The sequence below is a fragment of the Cryphonectria parasitica genome, assembly GCF_011745365.1.
Source record: "Cryphonectria parasitica EP155 unplaced genomic scaffold M406scaffold_8, whole genome shotgun sequence".
NCBI classification, from domain to species: Eukaryota; Fungi; Ascomycota; class Sordariomycetes; order Diaporthales; family Cryphonectriaceae; genus Cryphonectria; species Cryphonectria parasitica.
The window spans coordinates 721,865-744,558 of record NW_024468916.1 but is presented as its reverse complement, the minus strand read 5'-3'; the positions used below and the strand labels follow the sequence as shown (position 1 = coordinate 744,558).

Genomic DNA, 22,694 nt, shown 5'->3' with positions numbered 1-22,694 from the left:
GACTGATAAGGGTGATGGTAGTGATGGAAGGAATGGGGGAGATAGTGGCACAAAGCAAGATACGCTAGTGCAGGAACGGGACGAGAAGCGTTCCGAGGATGGTCCAAAGTGACAGGGCGGCTTGCGTGGGGGTGATTGTTTGGTACGGCAAGCAGCCCTTGATCCTAGCTGAAGGAGGTGGGAGGAGGGGAGGAAGAGGAGGAGAAAGGATAAGAAGTGCTGTTAGGCTCTGCCAAGGCGAAGCAGACGGTAGGAGGAGGAGGACGGTGGTGGAGGAGGACGTCGTTGTGGTCCTGGTGGCAGTGGTGAAAATGTCTAGAGGCGAACGACAAGAGTCTCGAGGTAAGTGCCCTTGTGTGCTTGAGTGTTGATGATGCGAATGTGGTGTAATAGGTCGAAGAGGGAGGGTATGGCATGGTCGAAGAGAATCTCTGCCTCGGCTCAAAGGCAGAAGGGGAGGCCGTATTTCAATCAATTTGGGTCGGATAGGGAAAGACGGGGTGCTGCGGCTCAAGGATGGGATGGACGGATTACCACAACGGGTCAAGACCGGGGCATTCAAGGTTTCTGCCTCTGGTCAGTTGGCTTGTGCGGTTGAATTGTGTCCTTTGGTACGTGCGTGCTTGCTAGGGGGGGGTTGAGAGGGCGATCGATCGCAAGGGGCACGCATGCATGGGCTGTGTGCGTATGCGCGCGTGTGCATCGTGTAAGTGTGGGCGAGAGTGATAGTCGTTGCGCGACAAGGGAGACAAAGTTCCTGGCGGGCGACAGCGATCCGAATGGCGAGGCACGTCATGGGGGACAAACGGGCTCAGCAATCCCTGCCATGTCACTCGATGATCTGTAGCACGCAGTTTTGGTGGGGTCGGGGAGGAGACCATGGAGGGGTTCCCGCCCTCTGATTCGCGGAAGATTAGAGGGGCAACTGTTTCTGCACAGTCTCTGGCACTCAGAGGGGGTCGGTCTAGGCTTGGGCCTTCTGCAGGACGCTGCAGGAGCGATGCAGGGCCACTGCAGAGAAGCCCAGAGAAGAATTGGAACCGTGCTGGCCGGGGGGGGGGGGGTGGAACAGGGGGCTACCATTCAAAATTTGCTGACTACTCTTGCACAGCACATGCAGAACTCTCCTGGAGTTCTCCTACCCCCCCCCGGCCGCCTGGACCCATTACAAGGAATGCCATGGAAAACACCCCACAGCCACCCCCAACTTTCCAAGAGACAGAGAGGCCTGGCAAGTCTGGGTTCAGCGCGGAGAGAAACCTTGGCAGTTCTTGGTGGGGGAAACGCATCTCGATCTTTCTGCTCCTGGAACCTTCTTTCTGTCGCATCGTGCACGACCAACCTACCGACCAACCGACGACTTCTTTCCTATAATAACGGCCACCACCAACTTCACAAGATGCAATTTTGCAATTTACATCCGTGGCCTGGACTACAGGTCCACTACCAGAAAGAGAGACGATCTCGAGGAGTTATTGAGTGCGCTTGGCCCTGAAGAGAGGGATGCAGACCCATAATTCCAAAAGATTTGCAGACTGTGGTCCACGGACACTCTCACCCCGGGTCTGGAACAACACCGTCGCATTTTCACGACAACTAACTACTATGTACTAATCTTATCAACACACGAAAAGACCGTTGTTGGCCGTATCGGCATATTATGCTATTGGGTACCCGCACACCCAAAAGAAGCCGGCCCTCGCCTTTTCTTTCCTTTCTCCACCCCTCCTGCGTCGTCCGTCGGATGAAAGCGGTTCTGCCAGACTGTCTTGTCTGTCTGGTTGGAGAGTCGGAAACACGGGAAGCATCACGACCTTATGCAGCGCAAATGTTGACACATCATATTGCGGCTAACGAGGGAAAGAGAGAGAGAGAAAAAACCCCCCGAAGGAGAAAAAAGGAAAAAAAGAAGGGCGGAAAGCAATGCTCGTGCATGAGGATGTTTTCGACTAGGACAGAGGCGGGCGCCGATATACGGTCAAGACCCCAGACAAGAAGAAAGGTGGAGAGGGGGAGAGGCGAGTGATCTGGATGCCTTCGCCCTCGCGCTCGGTGCATGTGTTCCGCGTGCTCACACAAATTTCACTTCACCGGGAGGACAACTTAAGATCGACAATGTACATGCCCTTATCAGACAGTCACGATCGCACCTCTTGGACTGGAAAAAGTGGCCCCCAATCCTGGCCCCAGCCGACAGACAAACGGAGGGTGGCCTGCTGTGCCGCGGAGATGACTGCTCTCTCGACTCGATCGTTGCTTTGCTGGGGTATCCCGCGGCCCCAAGAGATAGCCTTTCCGGAACAAGTGGCGGTCCACTCTTGGGCTTCAACACTTTTTGACGGGGCTGGAAATCATCGTGACCAAGACAACCCCGCTCCTCCTTGGGACAAATTACGTCCTCTCAAATCCTATCGGCTTATGCGACCGTTCTAGAAGGTCGACGATCTTTTCTCTTCCTCAACCCTCTCTCTGCGCCCGCCTCGTATTGCTTGACCTATTTGCTTTGCCGGGCGAAGGGGGAAGGGGCAAGGGGGTCCGACGATGAAATCTTTCGCACTCGAGTGCCCCCCATTCTCTGTCAACCCACGCACCCTTTCTCTCTCCCTCTTCATTCTCTCTTCTCGATTGTCCCTCACTATCATCATTTCTCTTCCTTTTCTGCTCGTCGTCCCTGACTCACCATCTGCACCAATCATTACTTTCAGTATCCCACTGCCATCTCTTCTGGGACAGTCCTACCAAGAGTCAGACGCTGGCAAAGCTTTGAGCTCGTACTACTACTCTAGTCTATAGTAGTTAGGTGGTTTTACTATGCACCATATGAATATCCTCCTCGTGTATAGTACTAATATGAAATCGCCGTGAACCTCAGGTCTGTGCATAGTACTGGCGTAGTACGGTCGCCAAGACCTTCTGACCGAGTCGTGCCGAATTGCCCATCATTGTCGAATCCCATTTCTATACTATGGATGGTCACGAGCGAACGTTTTCCGCATCACCTACCAATGATCTCCATGGTTGACAATCTCCGCAGCAGGACCGCTTTTCCCAAGACATCACCAGGGGTCTTGAGCCTCAGACAGCCAAGCAGGAGCTCTGTTTGACCTCTGCCTCGTGCTGGCATTGGCACTTTTGCGAAGGGGGGGGATGACAAAGACACAAACCCCTCTCCACACAGTCGCGCGGCTCGATTCACACAGGCGACTACCATAGAGATCCACAGACGATCCCTTCACTGCCACATGCTGACTTTACGCCAGAAGGTACATGGAGCGCGACCGAGGACTCTGTGCCGCCACATCTCATCGACGATCTAGATGACGGCCCTGACCTCATCTATTGCACATCTTCTCTGTGTCCAGTACCCAAGCGCATGTGTGGCGTCAGACCTGGCCCTGCTCCATCTGTGGCACCATTGACGTTGTCCTCCTAATATGACCTCAGGCACACATCATTGCTGTACATCCCTTTTGGCATATCAGCAGGATCGGCTACATCAGCATGATTGGTTACATCAACATGATCGGTTGCATCGGCCATTCGTCAGGGACCTCTTTTGTGTGTGTCCGGCCCCCGTGTCTCCTCTTCGGAGCCTCCCCCAGATCCCCGGGACGTCTACCCCAGACCCAGCAGATCCACTTCAAATGATATCATAGATGGGTACTTCCCACCGCGCCGGGAACGGGAGAGTGTGTCTTTTGGGATTATCGACAACGTCGACATTTTGGGGCAGATCAATCAATCGCAGGATGAGTTGTTGGTTCTGCTGCAAGGAAGACGCCTTTTGCGTGAGGTTTATCTCAAACCTTCTTGTCCCCTCAGTTTGGCTCTCTGGCTCGTGAGCTGATGACTTGTGTATTTAGAATTGGCCATAATTTCGTAGTCATTATCAGACTTGATACTGCGCGAATGCATTCAATTTTGTGGCAAACATTCGAACATGGAGTGCACCAGCAACAAGATTCAATCTCGTCTTCCTGCGCAACAACATCCGGGCAGCTGCAACCAGGGCCTCGGGTGAGGACCTCCGGAATGGATCAATCCATAAGCCACCAGGTTGCTCTCTTCTCTGTGGACCGACCTCTCATATGCGGCCTGTGTACTTGTTAAAATTATCTGGCAGGGAGAAACAGATGCAGGACTCATCGTTCCTGCTGTTCATTACTTCTACTACCGCTGCTGCCTCTATCCTGACAGACTCTGTGTTTGTATTTCTTCTCTAGTATGCAATGGCGTCAAGTCTCGCGGGTTGCTGGTTCCCCAAGTCTTGCGGGCCATCGAGATCTTGAAGTCAATCACATCTAAATCTGGAACAAATTCTCACCACCTTCCTCGCCTCAGCTCACCTCCTCCCCTAGGGTGCAAGATGCAGCAATCCGCAGCAAGACGCAGCTCTGACCTCGTAATGTTATTTGACCAAACACAACGAGGAAGGAAGGAACCCAGTCAATGTTGACTCGATGCTGCCTCCTGACCTTATTGTTATTTTCTCTTCTCAAAACAAATCAATAAAGGGACATGCAATTCCCGCCTTTTCCCTCCCCGATTTTCTTGTTTTCTATCTTCAGCATCCCCCCAAGTAGCATCGTTTCTCTCACCAGCTTGGCCGCGCCGTCCGAGGACCATCGATTATTCACTCTCTAGGATTTTTGGATGATTTAGAATTGTCTTTACTTGTATCATTCTAGCCCCCCTCCGCTCGCTGTGATCGCTTTACTCGACACTTGCATCGCTACATGCACACTTCACACACTCGTACTCAACTAGTTACCCAACCGACATCCACGCACCATCTAGCACTCGTCGTCAACAATGAGCCCTTGCTGTGTGCTTAAGATCACCTCATAACGATGTCTAGCTCGCATCAGGGCAACGGCGGTGGTGAGGACTAGCAGTCCGCCTCCGGCCGAAGGAATAATCGCAGGGGCCGAGGTTCTTCATCTTCAGGAGGTCATGGTGGGTACAGTGGCGCTTCAGGCGGTCGAGGTGGATACTCTCAAGGTGGTGGTCAGTACAACTTGTCTGTCAGGTAAGCCGGCCGCACTTCCATATAGCTTTACGTGCTCATATGGCTGCTGAATTCACTCGTGTAGACCATCCCCAGGTGGTTACCAGTCTGGAGGCCCTTCCCATCAGGCTTCTGGCGGCAGAGGCTACAGCAGCTCTCGTGGAAACTACCGCGGTGGCGGCGGTTCATCCAATTCATCTGGCGGCAAAGTCTGGAAGTAAGTCTGAAATCCATCCAGCCGTGCGGAATTCCACATTCTGACAATCTCAGGTCATCTGGGCCTGTGCTTGCTGAACCCAAAGCACTTGAGAATAAAAAGATCGACGAGTATAGACTGAACTCTGTCAAGCGAGACGCGGAGGCGGCCGAGGCCGAGAAACGCCCTTACCGCCCAGCCTTTGGAACTGGTGGTCAGGGAGTCGAGCTCTGGGCCAATTACTTCCCTATCAAGACGCTTGGGTCGCCCAAAAAGCTGTACCGTTACAGTTTCGCTGTATACCCGGTGCAGGAAAAGAAGACGGCGGGTCAACAAAAAGTTGCCGACACAAGCCAGAGACGGGAAACCCGCAACGCCTCCGATGGGCATGGCGCGCAGGCAGGACAATCTGGGTCATTCTCTGTGTTGGCCGATACCGACACAGACGAGAAGATCACAGGCAAACGCATCGGGGCCATATTTGCAACAGCCCAAGACGCTCTCACAATGGGACAAGTGTGGGCAACAGACTACAAAGAGACCCTCGTGTTGCAACAGCCTCTGGACTTCAAGGATACAGAGGCGCTGCCACTGCTGACAGTCTGTCGCGAGACTGCGACTGTTCAGGTTCATTTTCCACCGTCCCAAGTCTACAAAGAGGACCGCAGATACGACGTTCGCTTTCAACTTGACGAGGAAATGGACCTCGGTGCATTATTCAAGGATCTGAGTAACGGAAATCCGCCCCCGGAAGGGTTTGTCAAGGCACTTTCGGTGATCTTTGGGTATGCACCTCTGCGAGACGCGAAGACCAGAGTCCTTGGAGCAGGCAGGTATTTCAAAGACTCCAGGGAGGAGCGCCAAGATCTTGTGTGCATGAGCAACCCAGACATACCCAAGTTGATGACGATCCTCAGAGGATTCGTTCAGAATGTGCGTCCAGCCACTGGCAAATTTTTGTTGAATGTCAATGTCACGTATGGAATCTTCCGGCCCAAGATCAACCTAGGGCGGTTGTTGTGGCCGAGGGCGGCGTTGATCTGGGGCAGCGACGAGAAACAGCGACTTGGGGATCTCGAGAAGCTGCACGGGATCATTCAGAGGACCAAGATTCTCTACAAGCCACCAAAGAAGAAGGGAAAGCCCACGGATGCGCAGCCGAACCGAAGTTCGGTCTGCACAGATCAGAGCCACCCAGGAGGTCCAGACGACTTCGTTAACAGGATCACCATTGCTGGCTTTGCCCGGAGGAAGGACTCGGGTCAAGGTAAACAGACAGACTTCCCGAACTGGGAGCAGGCCAGATGCAAGGACGGGGATGACGACATTACAGTCAAGCAATACTTTGAGAAGTGTAAGTGCGTCTTGTTGTCTTTCCAACTACACACGTCACACCCTGAGACAAGACTGACCATTCATCCTCAAGACTACAAGATCGCGCTCAAACACCCGGAGCTGCCTTTAATCAATCGTGGCACACCCGAGGCTCCAGATTACATCCCCGCTGAGAGATGCTGGCTGGACTTCGGACAGGCCCGCCTCGCCAAAATTGAGCAGGATGACGCGGCTGAAATGATTAGATTTGCATGCCAGCGACCCTTTGACAATGCGACCAAGATATGCAACGTTGGTCATGCCGTGCTGCATCTGGGCTCTTCCAACCAGACTCTACAGCATTTTGGGTTGTCTGTCGGAAATGACCTGCTCAAGGTCCAAGGTCGTGAGCTGGATGCTCCATTACTGGCATACAGGCAATCAAACGTGCCAGGTGTAGGTGGCTTATGGAACCTCAAAGATGTCAGCTTCTGCTCTCCTCAGGCCAGAAGTTGGGTGTTGATAACTCTTCAACCACAGCCCGCCACCACTCTGCCGGCCATCCAGGACTTCAAGATGGAGATGTTGAGGTTGGGCATGAAGATGGGTAATGCACTAATGACCTTTAACATCAAAGAAGGTGGAGAAAAGCATATCATAACGGGCTTCCACAGTTTCCTCAAGGAAAGCAAAGCGAGGGGCGCGACTCTTGCGCTCATCGTTTTCCCATACCAGCAGCCAAGCGGGGTCTACAACAAGATCAAGTTCCTCGGCGATGTCGTGCATGGACTTCACACAGTCTGTGTCATCGGCAGGAAATTTGTCAAGAATGGTCAGACTCAAAGAGAATACTTTGCTAATGTGTCCCTCAAGATCAACCTCAAGCTTGGAGGCACCAATCACCAGCTTACCCACCCCCCGGAGCTGTTCAGAGGCACAATGGTCGTGGGCTACGACGCAGTCCATCCAACAGCGGTGGAGAAGGAGGATCTTCCGAGTCACATGGCGCTGGTAGCCAGCGTCGACGAGGGCCTGGGGCAGTGGAGTGGCTGCTACTGGACACAGAAGCGTCGACAGGAGATTGCCGATGCGACAAACCTGAAGCAGCACATGAAGAGCAGACTTGAATTGTGGATGAAAGAGAGGCGCCGACGGCCCGAACGCATCATCATCTACCGAGACGGTGTTTCCGATTCTCAGTATGAGGCGGTCATGAAAGACGAGCTGCCCCAGATCGAGGCCGCCTATCGCGACCAGTTCCAGGGGGAGGAGCCAAAGATCACCCTCGTAGTCGCGGTCAAGAGGCATTCCACCCGCTTCTACCCATCCGATCCAACCCACATGACAAAATCTGGCAACATGAGAAGTGGTACTATTGTCGACCGTGGCATCACTGAGGCACGGTACTGGGAGTTCTTCCTCACAGCTCACGAGGCGATCCAGGGGACAGCGCGGCCCGCGCGCTATGTTGTCCTCCGCGATGATATCTTCAGGACAAAATACAAGAAAGATGGGTTGGTCAAGGGTCACGACTTCACAGAGGCTGTCAACAAGTTGGAGGAGTTCACCCACAAGGTGTGCTATCTCTTCGGGCGGGCGACCAGAGCAGTCAGCCTGTGCACCCCGGCGTACTATGCCGACATTCTATGCACCAGAGCTCGGGCATACGAGTCTGCCATAGCCCACGAACCATTCAAGGACATGCTCGGTATCAGGACAAGGACGGTGGGGGCTGCCGAGGACGAGGAGCTCCGGCGCATCAGGGAGATGAAGGTCCATGATGATCTCAAGAACTCAATGTTCTGGATCTGAAGAGCTCTCTTGTCATGACAGCGACACAGTTCCACCATATCGAGCGGGAGGAAATTGCATCGTTATGTATACATTTCACGATGGCACACGGTTCTTCACAGGAATCGTCTCGGCCGGTACTTTCTTTACGAGTGTATCTCATTTGCGTACAGTTAGGTCATGGCTGAACGTTGCTTCTTTAGGGCAGAGATGATAAGTGGCGGAATGGGTATTCACAATATGTGAATATACTTTGAATGACCCAAGCGAATTGTTCATCCTCTGTACAGTGTCACTACCAATGCCGGCTAAAAGGGCTAGTCAAAGCATAGGATGACAATGATCAGGAAGAGTATGATCCTGGAGTGGCATTCATCATGACCTCTTGCTAAAGTACGCCTCTTCCTCCCATTCTGGATCTTGAGTTTTGGGCACCAAGCTCGTGTTCAATTTTCGAACTGAGATGTGTTACATGTAGTATCATTGTCGTATACCGAACATTCAAGCCCATAGAGCTGGTCGACGTCGCAGCCTGGTGGTCACCTGGCCCTGGAGCCGAGCACAAAGAGTAAAGCATCCTGACAGTCTTCTTAGTCCTACGATGACCCAGTGATCTAAAATATATACATATACATCTATCTGGCTTCACGCCAAGATGAAGCTCTAAACCCCTCCATAAACTGTTACAGCAGGACTGCGACGGCCCTTTCTTGAGCAGTTCCTCATGGTGACCAGGAAAAATTGCCTTTTATTTTTTTTTATTGAAACTATCCATCTATCGCATTCCCCGCTTCTGGCTCTGGTGGCAGGCCGGGCTAGCAACACACCTTTCTTCATTCTTGACCGTTCTCTTCTTTCCACTTGTCGAGGTAGAGCTTTGGACTCCTGGGGCCCTCGGCGCCGTAATCGCGGTATGATTCTAGTCCGGAACGGACTCGGACATTGTTTGTGACGAAGGGGGTGAGCTATAATTGGCGACCCAAAAAGTCAGCAGAGTTCACACGGGCTAGAGACGAACAAAAGAGGAAGAAGAAGCAGGCGCACCTTGAATGTGTTCAGGTCCTTTGGCACGACGTATGTCCGCACCAGGCTGTAGTCAACCGAGAACCCGCCCCACCTGTCGTGCGTGCCCATGCGACCTGTACCTGTGCCCTTGTAGTAGCCCTTGTTGATGTCCTTGGTCGTCAGGCGCAGCTTTCGGTAGCGGCGGCAGAGCGCCTGGGTTGGTTTAAACATTTTTGGGGGGGAGGATGTTGGCCGGCGTGGTATGGAGTCCGCAATGCGTAGGGAGCTTGAGCTTTGCTGAAAGGATGAGAATGTGGAAATTGATTGGAGGTCTGGATTCGCGTGTAGGCTGCCAGAAACCCCAATGGCCGTCAATCCTGCGTTCAATGTCAGGTGTTGCCGTTGAGGTCGATGCGGTGGCGGTTTAAGCCTGATGTCGCCTGTCGATTTTCCAGTAGCAGCCAAGGTTTAGCGCTGCATGCCTGCCCGCAGCAACACACCAACAGGGGTATATGTACTCTATCGCTATCGATAAGGACCCTCCAAAAAAGAATTTCGATTATTCTCTGAACCTAGAAGTAAGTCCATTTATTTACTCACTCCAAACTCGCCCAGCGAATTTTCAGGTCCTTTGAAAGGATCCATACCTTTCTTTACCTTCACCCAAAATGCCTGGCCGCCAATCCCACGGCCGTTCCCTGCTGGGCAACAGCGGATCAAATTCGAGTGTGAAGTCGAAAAAGCCCCAAAAGTCGAAAGCGAAAGCCCGCGCGCACGCCCTCGACGCCTTTGCTATCGCCGCCAAGCAGGTCGATACGGAGCGGCCCACGCGGCGCGGGAGAGACCTCGAGCTTGACCCCGAGAGAGAGCCAAGAGGAGGGGGCGGTGGCAAACACAGACGAGACGAGGAAGATGACGAGGCGGACAGCGAGGAGGACGAGGATGAGGGGCCGCGGAAGAAACGGGCCAGGCAGTCTGCTGCCTTCAGTGAGGGGGATGACGACGACGAAAGCAGTGGTGGAGAAGGAGGGAGTGATAGCGAGGGAAACGAGTGGCATGTCGGTGTGAATGGGGATGATGACGATTCGGAGCTCGACAGCGACGAGGCGTTTGGGGACAGCGACGAGGAGAGGTTCGAAGGGTATACGTTCCGTGGGAGCCGCTCGAAGAAAGAGGTGGAGGATGGCGACGACGATGACGGTGATGACGGTGATGACGGCGAGTCTCTTGGCTCGGAGGCTATTGATCTTGCGGATGCGTTGGATCAGTCTTCCGACGATGAAGACGAGGGCTCGGCAGGAGATACGGAGTCTGGGTCAGAGGAGGAGGAGGCGAGCTCAGAGTCCGAAGATGATGACGACGATAACGAGGTCGATCCCTCGAGACTGGGCGAGCTACGAAACCTCATCAAGGGGTTTGCGGACAACGACAAGAACGCAGAAGCGGGCACGGCACCATCTACGAAGCAGGCCATCAGCCTGGAAGACCTCGGGCTAGATGGTATCAAAGATCCTCTGATCAGGAAGTCGGTCAAATTGATGAAGAAGGAGGGGAAGCCAGATTTCACAAAGAAGAGCACTTCCAAGAAACTCGACGTTCCCCTCCCAAGACGGCAACAAGACCAACTCCTCCGGGCTGCAGCCTATGAGAAAACCAACGAGACATTAGACCGGTGGAACGAGACCGTCAAGCACAATCGTCGCGCCGACCACCTCATGTTCCCGCTTGCTCACACTCTCCCCGATGCTGGTCTCGACAACAGCGAGCTCCTACCACTGACTCAGAAGACCGCCGGTACGGAACTTGAACAGACCATCATGTCCATCATGGAGGAGTCCGGGTTGGGTCCAAGCGCCAAGTCAAAGGACCAAAAGGAGGACAAGAAGTACAGAGATGGCGAGGAGCAGACCATCTCTCGCGCAGATCTCAAGGAGCTCTGGGCGCAGCGCCGAAGGGAGCGTGAGCTCCAGTCTCGCGAGCAGGCCCGCGCCAAACGCATCAAGAAGATCAAGTCCAAGACGTACCGCAAGATCCACCGAAAGGAGAGGCTGGGCGACGAGGCCCAGGAGCTAGAGCTGATGCGGGAAAATGGCGAGATCGACTCCGAAGAGGAGCGTGAGGCGGCGCATCGGAGGAGGGCACTGGAACGGGTTGGGGCGAGGCACAAGGACAGCAAGTGGGCCAAGATGGGCTCCAAGGCTGGCAGAGCCGTGTGGGACGATGACTACCGCGCGGGTCTTACGGATATGGCGAGGAGGAATGAGGAGCTGAGGAAGCGGGTTGAGGGCGAGACGTCGAGGGGTGACGGTCATGATGATGATGACGATGACGACGAGTCGGATAATGGAAGCTCGGCAGGGGACGAGACTGGAAATTCGAGGCTCCTCAGGCAGCTAGACGCTGCAGACGACGCAGAGAGCGACGACGATCACCCACACTCTGGCCTCATGAAGCTCGCGTTCATGCAGCGAGCCGAGGCACAGCGCAAGCAGGCGAACGATGACATGGTAGCACAAATCCGCCGAGACCTGGAGTCAGGTTCTGATGCAGAGGAGGCAGACGACACGGAAGTGCAAGTGGGACGCAGAACGTTCGGCGCAGGCCAGGGCAAGAAGCCCTCCAAAGCGGCCAAGACATCTGCGCTCTCGAACGGAACAATCAGCAACGGGACGAAGAGCAAGTCGTCAGCACAGGCATCAGGGACACCTCAGTACGACTTTTCCGTACCAGTCACCAGTGGACCGTCAGCGCCTGGTGCTGCAGGTTCTTGGGCCCAAGCTGGAAAATCTGCAGTCGCCGAGCGGAAGAAAGGCAGGAAGGCCATCAGCAGTGCAGAGGTCGCGGAACTGGATCTGGTCGGCGCCGAGGCCCTCGCAAGCAAGGCATCCGTGGCAAAGAAGCCCTCGAAAGCCAAGAGCGCTTCCAAAGCCGACGCCGGTGCCATTGCCAAAGCAGCTGCTCATGAGGGCGAGGAGGATTCTTCCGACGACGACGACATCCACCTGCCTCTCGCTCTCCGTGACCATGAGCTTGTCAGCCGCGCCTTTGCGGGCGAGGACGTGGTGGCTGAGTTTGAAGCCGAGAAGGAGGCTGTCATGTCCGAGGACGACGAGAAGATGATCGACCAGACCATGCCGGGCTGGGGCAGCTGGGCGGGCGAGGGGATCAGCAAGCGGGCACAGAAACGCAACAAGGGCAAGGTGATGACCAAAAAGGCTGGAATCAAGAAGAAGGACCGCAAGGACGCCAAGCTGGAAAAGGTCATCCTCAACGAGAAGAGAGTCCGAAAGGTATGTGTCCATGCCGGTGTTTGCCTTTTTTTTTTGTTCTTTTGTCTGGCCACACAGACCAGCTTCCGGATCTGAGAGGATGAATGATGCTGATCCCAAGTGTTACAAACAGAACGAGAAATATCTCGCTTCTCAGCTACCGCATCCCTTCGAGTCCAGACAGCAGTACGAGAGGTCTCTACGCTTACCTGTTGGCCCCGAGTGGATGACCAAGGAGTCGTTCCAACAGGCGACAAAGCCGAGGGTCATTGTCAAGCAGGGCATCATTGCGCCTATGGCCAAGCCTACCATCTAGATGCATCTCTCACAGCACAGAGAGAAGGTCTTGATCAGAGAATCTTACAAATTCAGAGGTGTATGTACACATCTTAATAAGATTAATACACCAGTGAAACAGTTTGCGGCGTAACGCCATGAATCTTTACATCCTCCAATATTCACCATATCACTGCCAGAATTCAGAACGACGAGGTTTGGGAGAAAGCTATTTTCGACACTTCGCTTTACGCCGTGTGTTCCATGTGAAAATCAATACTAGTACCCCTCGATCAGTACACAGCAAGTGAATGGTGGGTTTGGTGTAAGGCTGTTGTGTCCACAGCGCCCTTACGTCCGTTTTCTACCTTTCGCCCCCCCGGACCTCTTCCTCCGTCTTTTAACGCGCAAAACGACTCCAGTCACAAAACCTGTCTTTACAGATCGCGCTTCTGCGACAAAGGGACTGAGAAGATTTTCCCAAGCTCCACCATGACGTCTCCACAAAATCTCTGAGCCGCCTTTTGTTGAACGGCTCGTTCGCAGATCGTTTCTCCTCTTGTGACAGCCATGGAGCGTTTCGTCCGATTCTGGTAAACTACACATGGCAAAATCAAGGTCTTGTACTATGGATATTCATGTACAGTAAGTGGGCTTTTGTGGAGTGTTGTGGTAGTCAAAAGGAACTGACTGCATAGCCTTCCACGTCTTCCTTCCAAAAGATGGGCCTTGCTGCGATCACTTACGAATACCACAAGTTTGTTGTTGGCACTACGGGTATTCCCGTCGGATCAACCTCCGCCGGCCTACTATTCTTGTTCTTTAAAACGAGAAAACTTGTACTTGGGGGTCGCGCCCGCGGAGAACCTCCGTGACAGCGAGTCTAACCTAGACGTCTTTTTTTTGCACCTCTTCGGGCTCAATCTCAACCTTGCCTACGTCAGAATGGAGGAAATGTGGACCTTCCGAGCCGCGTGCACTGGTGATGCAGACTATGTATGCTCATATTATTATAGGGGGAGAGCATGGGTGGCCAATCTATCACTCAGCAGGCATCTATTTCTCAAGCATTGATGGATAGATGACTGCCACTTTTCTTGTGGGAATCAGGCCTTTTGTACCAGTACCATCACTACTTGAACACTCAATTTCCCAAGATACTATCAACAACCACAAGCAGCCCTCTTCGCAGTCCCTCTGAGGTTTGGAACAGCAACATGACAGCAACAAGAGAGGGCCAGGGTGAGCCCAAACAAGGCCCAGAAGGAGTCATCCCGGGCGCGTCCAGGAACGATGGACAGCGAGAGAGCCGGCCACAGCAAGACCGCACCCGCACGACGTCCAGCGCACTGGGCAGCATTCAAGCAGACCCCGAGATAGCGCAGAGGATGGAACGGGTCTTGACGCAGCTTGACGACCAGGGCAAGGCAGATATGTCGGGCCTGGCAGCCAGGATCGCCTCAGGCACGAGGCGCAAGGCGCACATCGCGCAAGAACAGGCGTACCGCGAACAGAACCCGTGGCATGATCAGCCCAAGGACAGGCCGCTGTTTAGCCTGGGCGAGCCGCTGCCTCGGATTGCGTCTCAACGAAAACACAACCAGGAGGTTGACCCTTGGCACGCCAGCCTCAAGGAGCAGGCTGTGTACAGCTTGGGTGAACCGCTGCCACGGCGGGTCCGCAGGAACAACACGGGCGCATCGGCTTTGTCTCAAGAGGAGGAGGAGCAGCAGCAGCAGCAGCAGCAGCAGCAGCAGGAGGAGGAGGATGTCGAGCAAGGGCTGCGGAAAAGAAATCCATCTTGGAAGAAGACCCAAGGTGAACTAGACTCGGAGGGTTCAGACGAGACGCTCTCGGAGCCGCCGCAGAAGACGACAACCCAATCGCAAAGACGCCAGCTGGGCGAGCAGGACGAGGGGACCGACATGGCACGACGGTTCCAGATTGACGCCGACACAGTGGGTGGCCAGCGAGAAGGCGACGCCGTGGAGGACGGGCGCGTGGACCCGAATGCGATGCGCAACAAGTGGGCTCGGATCCGCGCCAAGTACCCAGAGCCGCTCGCAGAGTTCCTCTGCACGGCGATGAGCGTGTTCCTGGGCCTCACGGGCACGCTGAGCGTCAACCTGTCGCAGAACCAGTCGCAGCAGTACGGGTCGTACGAGACGGCGTGCTGGGCGTGGGGGCTGGCGTTCATGTTTGGCATCTACCTGGGCGGCGGCGTGTCGGGCGCGCACATGAACCCGGCCATCTCCATCTCGCTGTCCGTCTTCCGGGGTTTTCCCTGGCGGCGCTGCTGTCTCTACATTGCAGTCCAGACCGTCGCGGCGTTGGCCGGTGGCGCGCTCGCGTACGCGCTCTACGCCGACGCCATCCGCAACGTCGACCCGGCCCTGACCGAGACGTACACGAGCTTCTTCACCGTGCCGAAGCCGTGGGTCTCGCCGGCCACGGCCTTCTTCACCGAGTTTCTGTGCGGCGCCGTCATCATGATCGCGGTGCTGTCGCTCGGCGACGACCAGAACAACCCGCCCGGCGCGGGCATGCACGCCTTCATCCTCGGCCTGCTGGTGACGGTGCTCAAGATGACGCTGGGGTATAACACGGGCGCGGCCCTCAGCCCGGCGTCGGACCTGGGCCCGCGGCTGGTGGCGTATGCTGCTGGGTACAGGATCGAGGCGCTGTGGGCGAGCGGCTGGTGGTTCTATGGGCCCTGGGCGGGCACTGTGTCCGGGGCCGTTATTGGGTGCTGTCTGTATGATGCGGTGGTGTTTGTGGGGAGTGAGTCGCCTATCAACTATCGGTGGTCAGAGGAGAAGCATGTCTGGAGGACAATTCTGCGTCGTAGGAAGTGAAGTGAGGTGTCTGTCTGTGTGGTTTTCTCTTTTGGGTTGGATATGGGAATTACACAACACATATACAGCAGATGCAAAATTCAAGAAGCTCAGTTTGTTTCTACGTCTGAGAGGTCCATTACGTTTTTATTTCCTCCTATTTTGTGTCAGTCTGGTTGTCGACCCTCATCCTATCCTCCTCCTCCACCTCCTCCGCACACTCACCCACCTCCTCATTAACGCTGATGACCAATGATCCAAGGCTGCCCGCCACCAGCCTCCCTCTCTCCCCCCAATTAGACCTGAAGAAAAAGCCTCCTCAAGCCACTCTCACTCACATCCACCATTCCCCGCCACCCCATCCCATCCCATCCAGTCTCAAATTACCCAGGATGCAAGAACATCCATCTGTCTCTCTTCCAGCGAACACACACATACACACACACACACACACACATATATATATATATATACTCACACACTCAAGGCTTCCTAGGCTTCCTGAACGGGTCCCCCTCGCCCCAAGGATCCTTCCTCCTCCCAGCCCCGTTCGGGCTGTTCCGGAACTTGCAGTCCTTGCACACGTCCCCGACCTTTTCGTTCTTGTGGTCCGGCCCGGGGCCGTAGCACGTCTGGCCGAACTGCGCGCAGTTGTCGAACCGCTTGAAGCAGCGGTGGCCGCAGGCGTAGAGGTTGTTGACCTGGAGGCACATTGTTTTTTTTTCTTCTTTTTTTCTTCTTTTTTCCTCCCGTTGTGAAACGTGAGCGGTATTATATGTACGTGAGATGTGATGGATGGCTGAATGAATGAATGAATGAATGGTCCTGAATAAGAAGAATAGAATATTCAGGGGGGGGGGGTGGTTAAGGAATTGCCTATTTTCTCATCCACCTAAAAGTGGGAATAATAGGCTGGCGGTCTTTTGGAAGTGGTTTTTTCCCCCTTTGACGGCTTCTTTTCAATACATGAAGGAGGAGAGTTATGATGGTGACGAGGAGGAAGAGGGTTGTTGCTGTTGTGCCTTGTCGTCCACCTAAAAGTGGGAAAGAGGCAACGTACGCTCTCAAGAGCAGTGAATCAAACAATCACTGACGGCCTAACCATCAAAAAAGAGGAGATTTTTGCGAAGTTTACAAGGAAGAAAGAAAAAAAGAGAAAAGGAAGAGGTATCAACAGGAACTGGGGACCCCATATTTGTATACCAGCCCGACTTGGTCACTGCCCCGAGTCCATCAATTCGAGCGTCGTTACTATCGTATGCAGAAAGATAGAGGATAATTGCCGTGTATGTAATACATTGATTTCACCCCAACACTCATGGGGCCCTTGTTCGAAAGGAAGAAAGAAGAAATCCTCTCGATGCAACTCTCCCTCTCAATCTTCTCGTTCCCCACCAAAAAAAATCAGACGTGGGGGGGGGGGGGGAAGGTGGGAGGGTTGTCCATAGTGAGCACCAGAAAGGAGAAAGGTAAGAAAAAGAAAAATCTAAGACGTCTTATCACGACAACGACCACCACCCAAGCCGTCGGTCACACAAGTACATCCATCAAACGCCTCCAAGACGCAGCCAAGGCCAGAATCAAAATGCATGTCTCCCACCCATGGCCGGCCACACAAAATCCTACATCAATCAGCAGCGTGTACGACCCAACCCAACCCCCAATAATTCTCCTCAGCATAAGAAAAAAAAAACGAAAGAAATATGCAATCCCTCCCCCTTCTCCTCCACTCTTTTCTGATTCCGGGGAGGGCGGATGAGGTGCCGGACAGCGGCGCATGCAGGCTGGACGTTCCGGAGGAGGGTCGTTGCTACATTTACTACTACTAATACATGTAACGGTTCTGTCTGCATGTGATAAATGATGAAAGAGGAGGATATGTGTGCATGTAGTTTCTTTTTTCCCCCTCGTCCAAGGGCCTGTGATACTTGTGATACCCGAGAATACGAGGTCACGGGGTTGTCTTCGTGGCTCATCTACATGATATACATGTGCGAGTAGTTACACTGCAGATCTAGACTCCTCACAAGCTTTGTTGGGGGGGGGGGGGGGGGCAAGTCAAAGCAACGTGGTTGCAGCCTGGTCTGTCCCCTTTGAAACAAACCCCCCTCCTTTGGGTCTGCCTTTTTTTTTTCTTCCCAAACCGAGACAACCTCCATCTCACCGCTCCTCGAGGTATGCAAGACCTGGCTGTGGACATGACCTTGAGCTACAGAGGAGAGACCAAGATGGGTGGTGAATTGTGTGATTCACCGATGCGTATGTCTAGCATGACACCCGAGAGAGTTCCTGGCCTGCAACCTGGTAGCCTTGTGACAACCTCCTTCTCCTCTTCCTTCTCCCCCCCCCCCTTTCATGTCAAGTTCCCATGCCCATATTGACCATTGATCCTTCAATTCCCCGAGAATTATTCAAGACCTCCACCTGGTTCATCATCTGCTCTGCCCTCGAGTGTCTCAACATATGTGCCTCCCCTACACCTCGTCCCATGGTCTAGTATCCCCCTCCTAGCATTTTTAATACTCAAACCGAGGACGTTGTTGGAGGTCGAGAGCCGGCCCCCCAGGCCGGGGGGGAGGGGTTCCCGCCCTCTTTCTCGTGTTCCATCTCACCTTGAGTGGCACTCTTAGGATGACCTCTTCCTCCTTGTTCATCCTTCATAAACTATACCGAGTGTGTGCTGCGATGGGGGCACTGGCGATGGCCTCACTGTTCTGCTGCTCTCCAGGTTCTCTTTACACGGCCTGGCCGCCAGTCTCTCACGCCGTTAACGACTTTTTCCTCCCCGCCATCCAGGACGAGGTCAACACCCACACGTCATTTTACTTGCAAGAATCTTGGTGAAGAATTCATGTGTGGGAGTGGACAATCCACTGACAACTTTGAAGCACATTCAGACGTTAGGTATTGCACTGAATAGTTAGACTTGACCAATGACTCGGCACACAAAACATCGAATTCTCGACCGTCCCTCGTCCGCCCACTATTTCTCGTTCCTCTGATCGATAAAACAAGCTCTTCCCGTGATTTCTGTCCATCGAGCGGGCACTCCTTTGAGGATGCCAGACTGGAGTCTGGTCATCCGTGTCATCCTAAAGTTCCGTGCCAGCAGTGAAGGCAGGTCATGTTGATGCCTTCCCAAGGAGAACAAGAGAAACAAGAGAGAAAAACGCCCCGTCCTTGCCTGTGTGAGTGAAATTCCAATGCTATTTTCATGGATCCCGTGTTGTGCTCTGGTACTTTCGAGCATTCCCGGTTGCGCCCATCTGGCTTAGAAACCCCAAGATCTGATCTGATCTGTTGCAGTCCAACCCAAGTCCTGCGCAGTTGTCGTATGTTGCTTAAAATGCAAATAGAGACCATGACTTCTCCTGGCTCTCACGAGGTCTGGGCAGCAGCCTCTGCCTGCTGCGCCCTGGCCGCCTCCTCAGGACAGTTGCCGCTATTGCCCAAGTATTTCTTCATGACATCCTTGAACGTCGTTTCATCGACCACGGCACCAGACCCTGAGCATCTGGCCTTCTTCTGCAGGTCAGAGCAAAGACCGTCCAGATCAAAGTCGCCGCTCTGGACGCTGGGACAATTTTGCAATTTCTCCCTGTGGCATACGTTAGCGGATGTCCCAAGGGGGTATCTCTGCCAGATTGCTGCTGCTCCTGCTGCTGCTGGAGGTACGTACCATATCTTATTACAGGTCAAGAACTGACCGTCCTGTGTCTGCACCAGTTCGGTCCGATCATCATTCTTCGCAGCATCGATCCGGGCCATAAGATCCTTCTTTGGTGGGTTCGGGCTAGGCGCAAAATACGGCGTCGTAAAGTCAATGTCAAAGGCGTCATTGAAGAAGCTGTCGTCAAAGCCGGTGCTAAGGACGTTATCCTGAGGCTCACGGTAGTTTCCAAAGAGCTGTGGGTCAAATTGGAAATTATTCGTGTTTGCAAGGAAATTCATGTCGTTCATGTCGATGTTTGCAAAGTGACCAAAATCTGTCAAAAAGGATCAGCAACGCACACATAGGAAAACGTATCTCTTATAAAATATTGGATTGTCCCTACCTTGGTTTGTGTTGGCAAGAGAAGGATGGCTCTCCTCACCAATGGTCGACATGATGTCTAGCTTGAAGCCCGTAGGCGACTGGTTATTGGTGCTAGGTTCAGGAGACGTGCCACACGAGGAGCTCGGACCGCCGTTCGAGTTAGAGGAGCTCGACGGTGATGATTCGTTCGTGGCAGCCCCGCTGGTGTGCGAATCCGTACTGCCCCTGGCCGCTGAGGCCACATTGTTGTTGGTTAGTGGAGGGCTGAAGATGCCCGAGAACTTGGCCAGATCCTCCTTCGTCTGCGCGTCTAGACCGCTGCCGCTGGTCTGGCTGGCGCCAACCATGGAACCCTGCCTGCCAGAATTATCCAAGGGACTGACGTGCTCGCTTGGGCTCCGAGTAGACCGTGGCGAAGCGGAGGGGCGTCCATTCAAGGAGGCCTTGGTGCTGGGTGACGGTGTAGGACCAGGCAGCTGACCAAACTTGGGGAACTCGAACTGGAAATTGACATCGTTCAGGTTGCTGATGACAGCATTTCCAAAGAGAGGACGGCCGCCGCCGGAGGGATTGGAATTGCGGTGGGTGGCCATGACAGACAACTTTTTCTTATACTGGTTCAGCTCGGTGGTCATCTTCTCGACTTGAGCACGCAGCTGCGAGTTCTCCTGGTTCGCCGACTGGGAGGCCTTCTCCAGCTCTGCGACCTTGTCCTCGAGATCCTTGAGGTGCTTCTCCTTGCGCTCCCGGAATGCCCGCTGAGCGGCTCTGTTCTGTGCCTTCCGTTTCTGTCGAAACAATGGATGGTCAGCACCCGATCCACTGGCGATGGATGAGTAGCGGTCGGAGACCATTATACTTACCGAGGTCGGCTCTGTTGTGAGGGGCTTGCGACCAGGCTTCTTGGGGGCCTTGTCACCAGTCTCCTGCCTCTTCGCATTTCCCTCGTCCTCCTCATTGTCCTCATCCGGATGACTCCGCTTCTCGGTGTCGTTGTTGTCTGAGCCAGCCTTGGCTGAGGGATCTGGGCTGCTGTTGGAGCCACCAGGCAGATCGCCAATCATCTTGGGCTGGGAGTTGTCGGCAAAGCTAAAGTCATAGCTGGTGTCGCCACTGAAATCGTAATCGTAGTCGAGAAAAGGGCTCTCGTTCTGGAAGCCGCCCAGGCCGTTCCTCTGGGCAGGCGAGGTGGTGAGGGACGTGGGAGACATGTTGGCAGCGCCTCCACTGACAGGAGAGTCGGTGGACTGCCTGTTAGAGTTGAGGGCGGCGAAGAGCAGACTCTGCTGCTGAGGGGTAAGGATGAAATCGGCGAGAGGGTTTCCTGTCGAGGCCATAGCGGATGATGAAGACGGCCAGTCGATGGTAGTAATGTGGAGTGGGGTGAGGGTGGAGGGTGAGAGTGATGTCCTTGCGGAGTGGTAGGTCGATCTCTCAAGACGTTCTCTTCTCGCTCTCTCGCTACTCCTCTTCCTCCTCAAACCCCTATCTTTGCCACTGGTGCCCGGTCCGCCTGGCGTATGAAGCTAGACCGATGCGGGGGACGGTCTAGTCGAGACAGAAACGTTGATAGGAATTGGAAAAGCGGATCGAGGATCCAGTGTTCTGAAGCTGAATTCGATATCCAGAGATCCTGAGGTTGACAAAAGTGGCAGCCTTGCGGATCTTCTTGGTTCTGGATAGACAAACAACAAGAAATGACGTGAGGGTGGAGGGCGGCGGGTTCGAAAAATTGAGAGAAAGGGTGTTGAGGGTGGACAATGCGTCGGAGAATAGGACAAAAAGGAGAAACCAGTCCAGTTACGCCGACGGAGGTGAACAATGAGCCGTGTGAAAAAGTGTGGGTGTGGGTGTGTGTGCGCGGATGGAAGTGCAAAAGGAGAGAGACGTTCAGTGAGGGATGATGTAGAATTGAACTGAACTGAAACTGAACTGTGTTCTGAGCCTGTTGATCTGGCGGGTGGTGGTGCTGCTGCTGCAGGGCCAAACAGCTGTGACGAAGGTCCAGGCCGGGGTTACCGGCAGGGTATCGTCATACGAGAATGTCCACTTGTCAGACTGTAGATTGTCCTGACAATCGCGTGCTCAGAGCAAAAGACCAGGAGCTTTGCTGCAGGCCTCGAGGTGTGGTGTGGTTACTGGGGGGGGAGAAGAAAAGAGATGCAGTCAGTTGGCGGCGGTGGTGGTTGTTGAGAGCAAAAGGTGGGATGGGGGGCGGATGGGCAGGCTCCAAAGAGGCGGGGAAGGGGAGATCGGATTTGGGAATCTGTTGGAATTGCAACCTCGAATGTCAATTTGTCAGCTACGCCTCAGATGTGAGTTGGAGATCCTCACTCCCTGTCCTCCACTCCCTTCAGGGACGGCTGACCCCGCCATGCCCCGCTGGTGCAGGGTGGCGAGAAGTCAAAAGACAAGAACCGGCCTGGCCAGTGCACGCCAGCGGTAGCAGGTCTGGCCAGGGATGAAAGGGCTGCTGAGGGCGGACAGGGGGTCGTGGATGAGAGGGCGTATATGAATGTCCCAGCCAGGCAGACGGACTACGTGGTACGTACCTACTTGAAGGACTTGGCAGGAAAGGAAGCCCCCTCACCGGATCTCCAAAAGCGCCTCTCCCCACCCCCCGTCAACGGCTGCACTAACACATACTCTCATACTTGGATCCGATTCCCTGAGGCAAAGCTGGACAAAGCCTCTGCTGGACGAGCCATTTGGGGAATAGGCCGCACCAAATTCTCTTGTCTGCTGGTCGGACTGTATCACACTTTCCCACCAACTGGCACTCTGGCTCTTTGGCCCTCGCTCATCATGCGAAAAGACAGACTTCTCTCTGCTCTCTGGTCTCTCTGTCAAGTGGGATCGGACCTTTCGGGACTGCGGCGGGCTTTTCCCCCCTGCTTTACTTTCGAGGTCATCTTTCCCCGAAACAGACGTCGGCCTAGGTACCGTGGTCAGCCCACTCGAGCCT

The 22,694-nt window shown here is 54.2% G+C and overlaps 6 protein-coding genes across 6 annotated transcripts; 3 read left to right on the top strand and 3 right to left on the bottom strand.

The window, feature by feature from the left end:
* Positions 1 to 1,913: 1,913 nt before the first annotated feature.
* Positions 1,914 to 3,027, top strand: M406DRAFT_103940 (uncharacterized protein). Its single transcript, XM_040915091.1, has one exon. The coding sequence runs from the start codon at positions 2,032 to 2,034 to the stop codon at positions 2,431 to 2,433; it is 402 nt and encodes a 133-aa protein (XP_040772354.1). The 5' UTR covers positions 1,914 to 2,031; the 3' UTR covers positions 2,434 to 3,027.
* A 1,785-nt stretch (positions 3,028 to 4,812) lies between these two features.
* On the top strand, positions 4,813 to 8,330 carry M406DRAFT_74333 (uncharacterized protein; the record flags this gene model as incomplete). Its single annotated transcript, XM_040925730.1, has 6 exons — positions 4,813 to 4,825; positions 4,859 to 5,029; positions 5,105 to 5,225; positions 5,342 to 6,558; positions 6,631 to 6,974; positions 7,059 to 8,330. The coding sequence occupies 6 exons, from the start codon at positions 4,813 to 4,815 to the stop codon at positions 8,328 to 8,330; spliced, it is 3,138 nt and encodes a 1,045-aa protein (XP_040772353.1).
* Positions 8,331 to 9,142: 812 nt separating this feature from the next.
* M406DRAFT_266653 (uncharacterized protein) lies at positions 9,143 to 9,545 on the bottom strand (the record flags this gene model as incomplete). The annotated part of the gene is made up of 2 exons (XM_040917814.1): positions 9,143 to 9,274; positions 9,354 to 9,545. The coding sequence occupies 2 exons, from the start codon at positions 9,543 to 9,545 to the stop codon at positions 9,143 to 9,145; spliced, it is 324 nt and encodes a 107-aa protein (XP_040772352.1).
* A 4,816-nt stretch (positions 9,546 to 14,361) lies between these two features.
* On the top strand, positions 14,362 to 15,687 carry M406DRAFT_229669 (uncharacterized protein; the record flags this gene model as incomplete). Its single annotated transcript, XM_040915817.1, has 2 exons — positions 14,362 to 14,466; positions 14,668 to 15,687. Coding segments are annotated over 2 exons (1,125 nt in total), but the record flags the coding sequence as incomplete, so codon positions are not given.
* A 91-nt stretch (positions 15,688 to 15,778) lies between these two features.
* M406DRAFT_357709 (uncharacterized protein) lies at positions 15,779 to 16,808 on the bottom strand. The gene has a single exon (XM_040923755.1). It carries the CDS (start codon positions 16,404 to 16,406, stop codon positions 16,176 to 16,178), a length of 231 nt encoding a protein of 76 aa, XP_040772350.1. The 5' UTR covers positions 16,407 to 16,808; the 3' UTR covers positions 15,779 to 16,175.
* A 2,332-nt stretch (positions 16,809 to 19,140) lies between these two features.
* M406DRAFT_218083 (PAP1-domain-containing protein) lies at positions 19,141 to 21,066 on the bottom strand (the record flags this gene model as incomplete). The annotated part of the gene is made up of 4 exons (XM_040915520.1): positions 19,141 to 19,287; positions 19,369 to 19,679; positions 19,749 to 20,517; positions 20,593 to 21,066. Coding segments are annotated over 4 exons (1,701 nt in total), but the record flags the coding sequence as incomplete, so codon positions are not given.
* Positions 21,067 to 22,694: the final 1,628 nt, after the last annotated feature.

Bases quoted from the DNA above. Each gene is read 5' to 3' on its own strand.
- M406DRAFT_357709 (XM_040923755.1), bottom strand. From the start codon at position 16,406: ATGTGCCTCCAGGTCAACAACCTCTACGCCTGCGGCCACCGCTGCTTC.
- M406DRAFT_103940 (XM_040915091.1), top strand. From the start codon at position 2,032: ATGCCTTCGCCCTCGCGCTCGGTGCATGTGTTCCGCGTGCTCACACAA.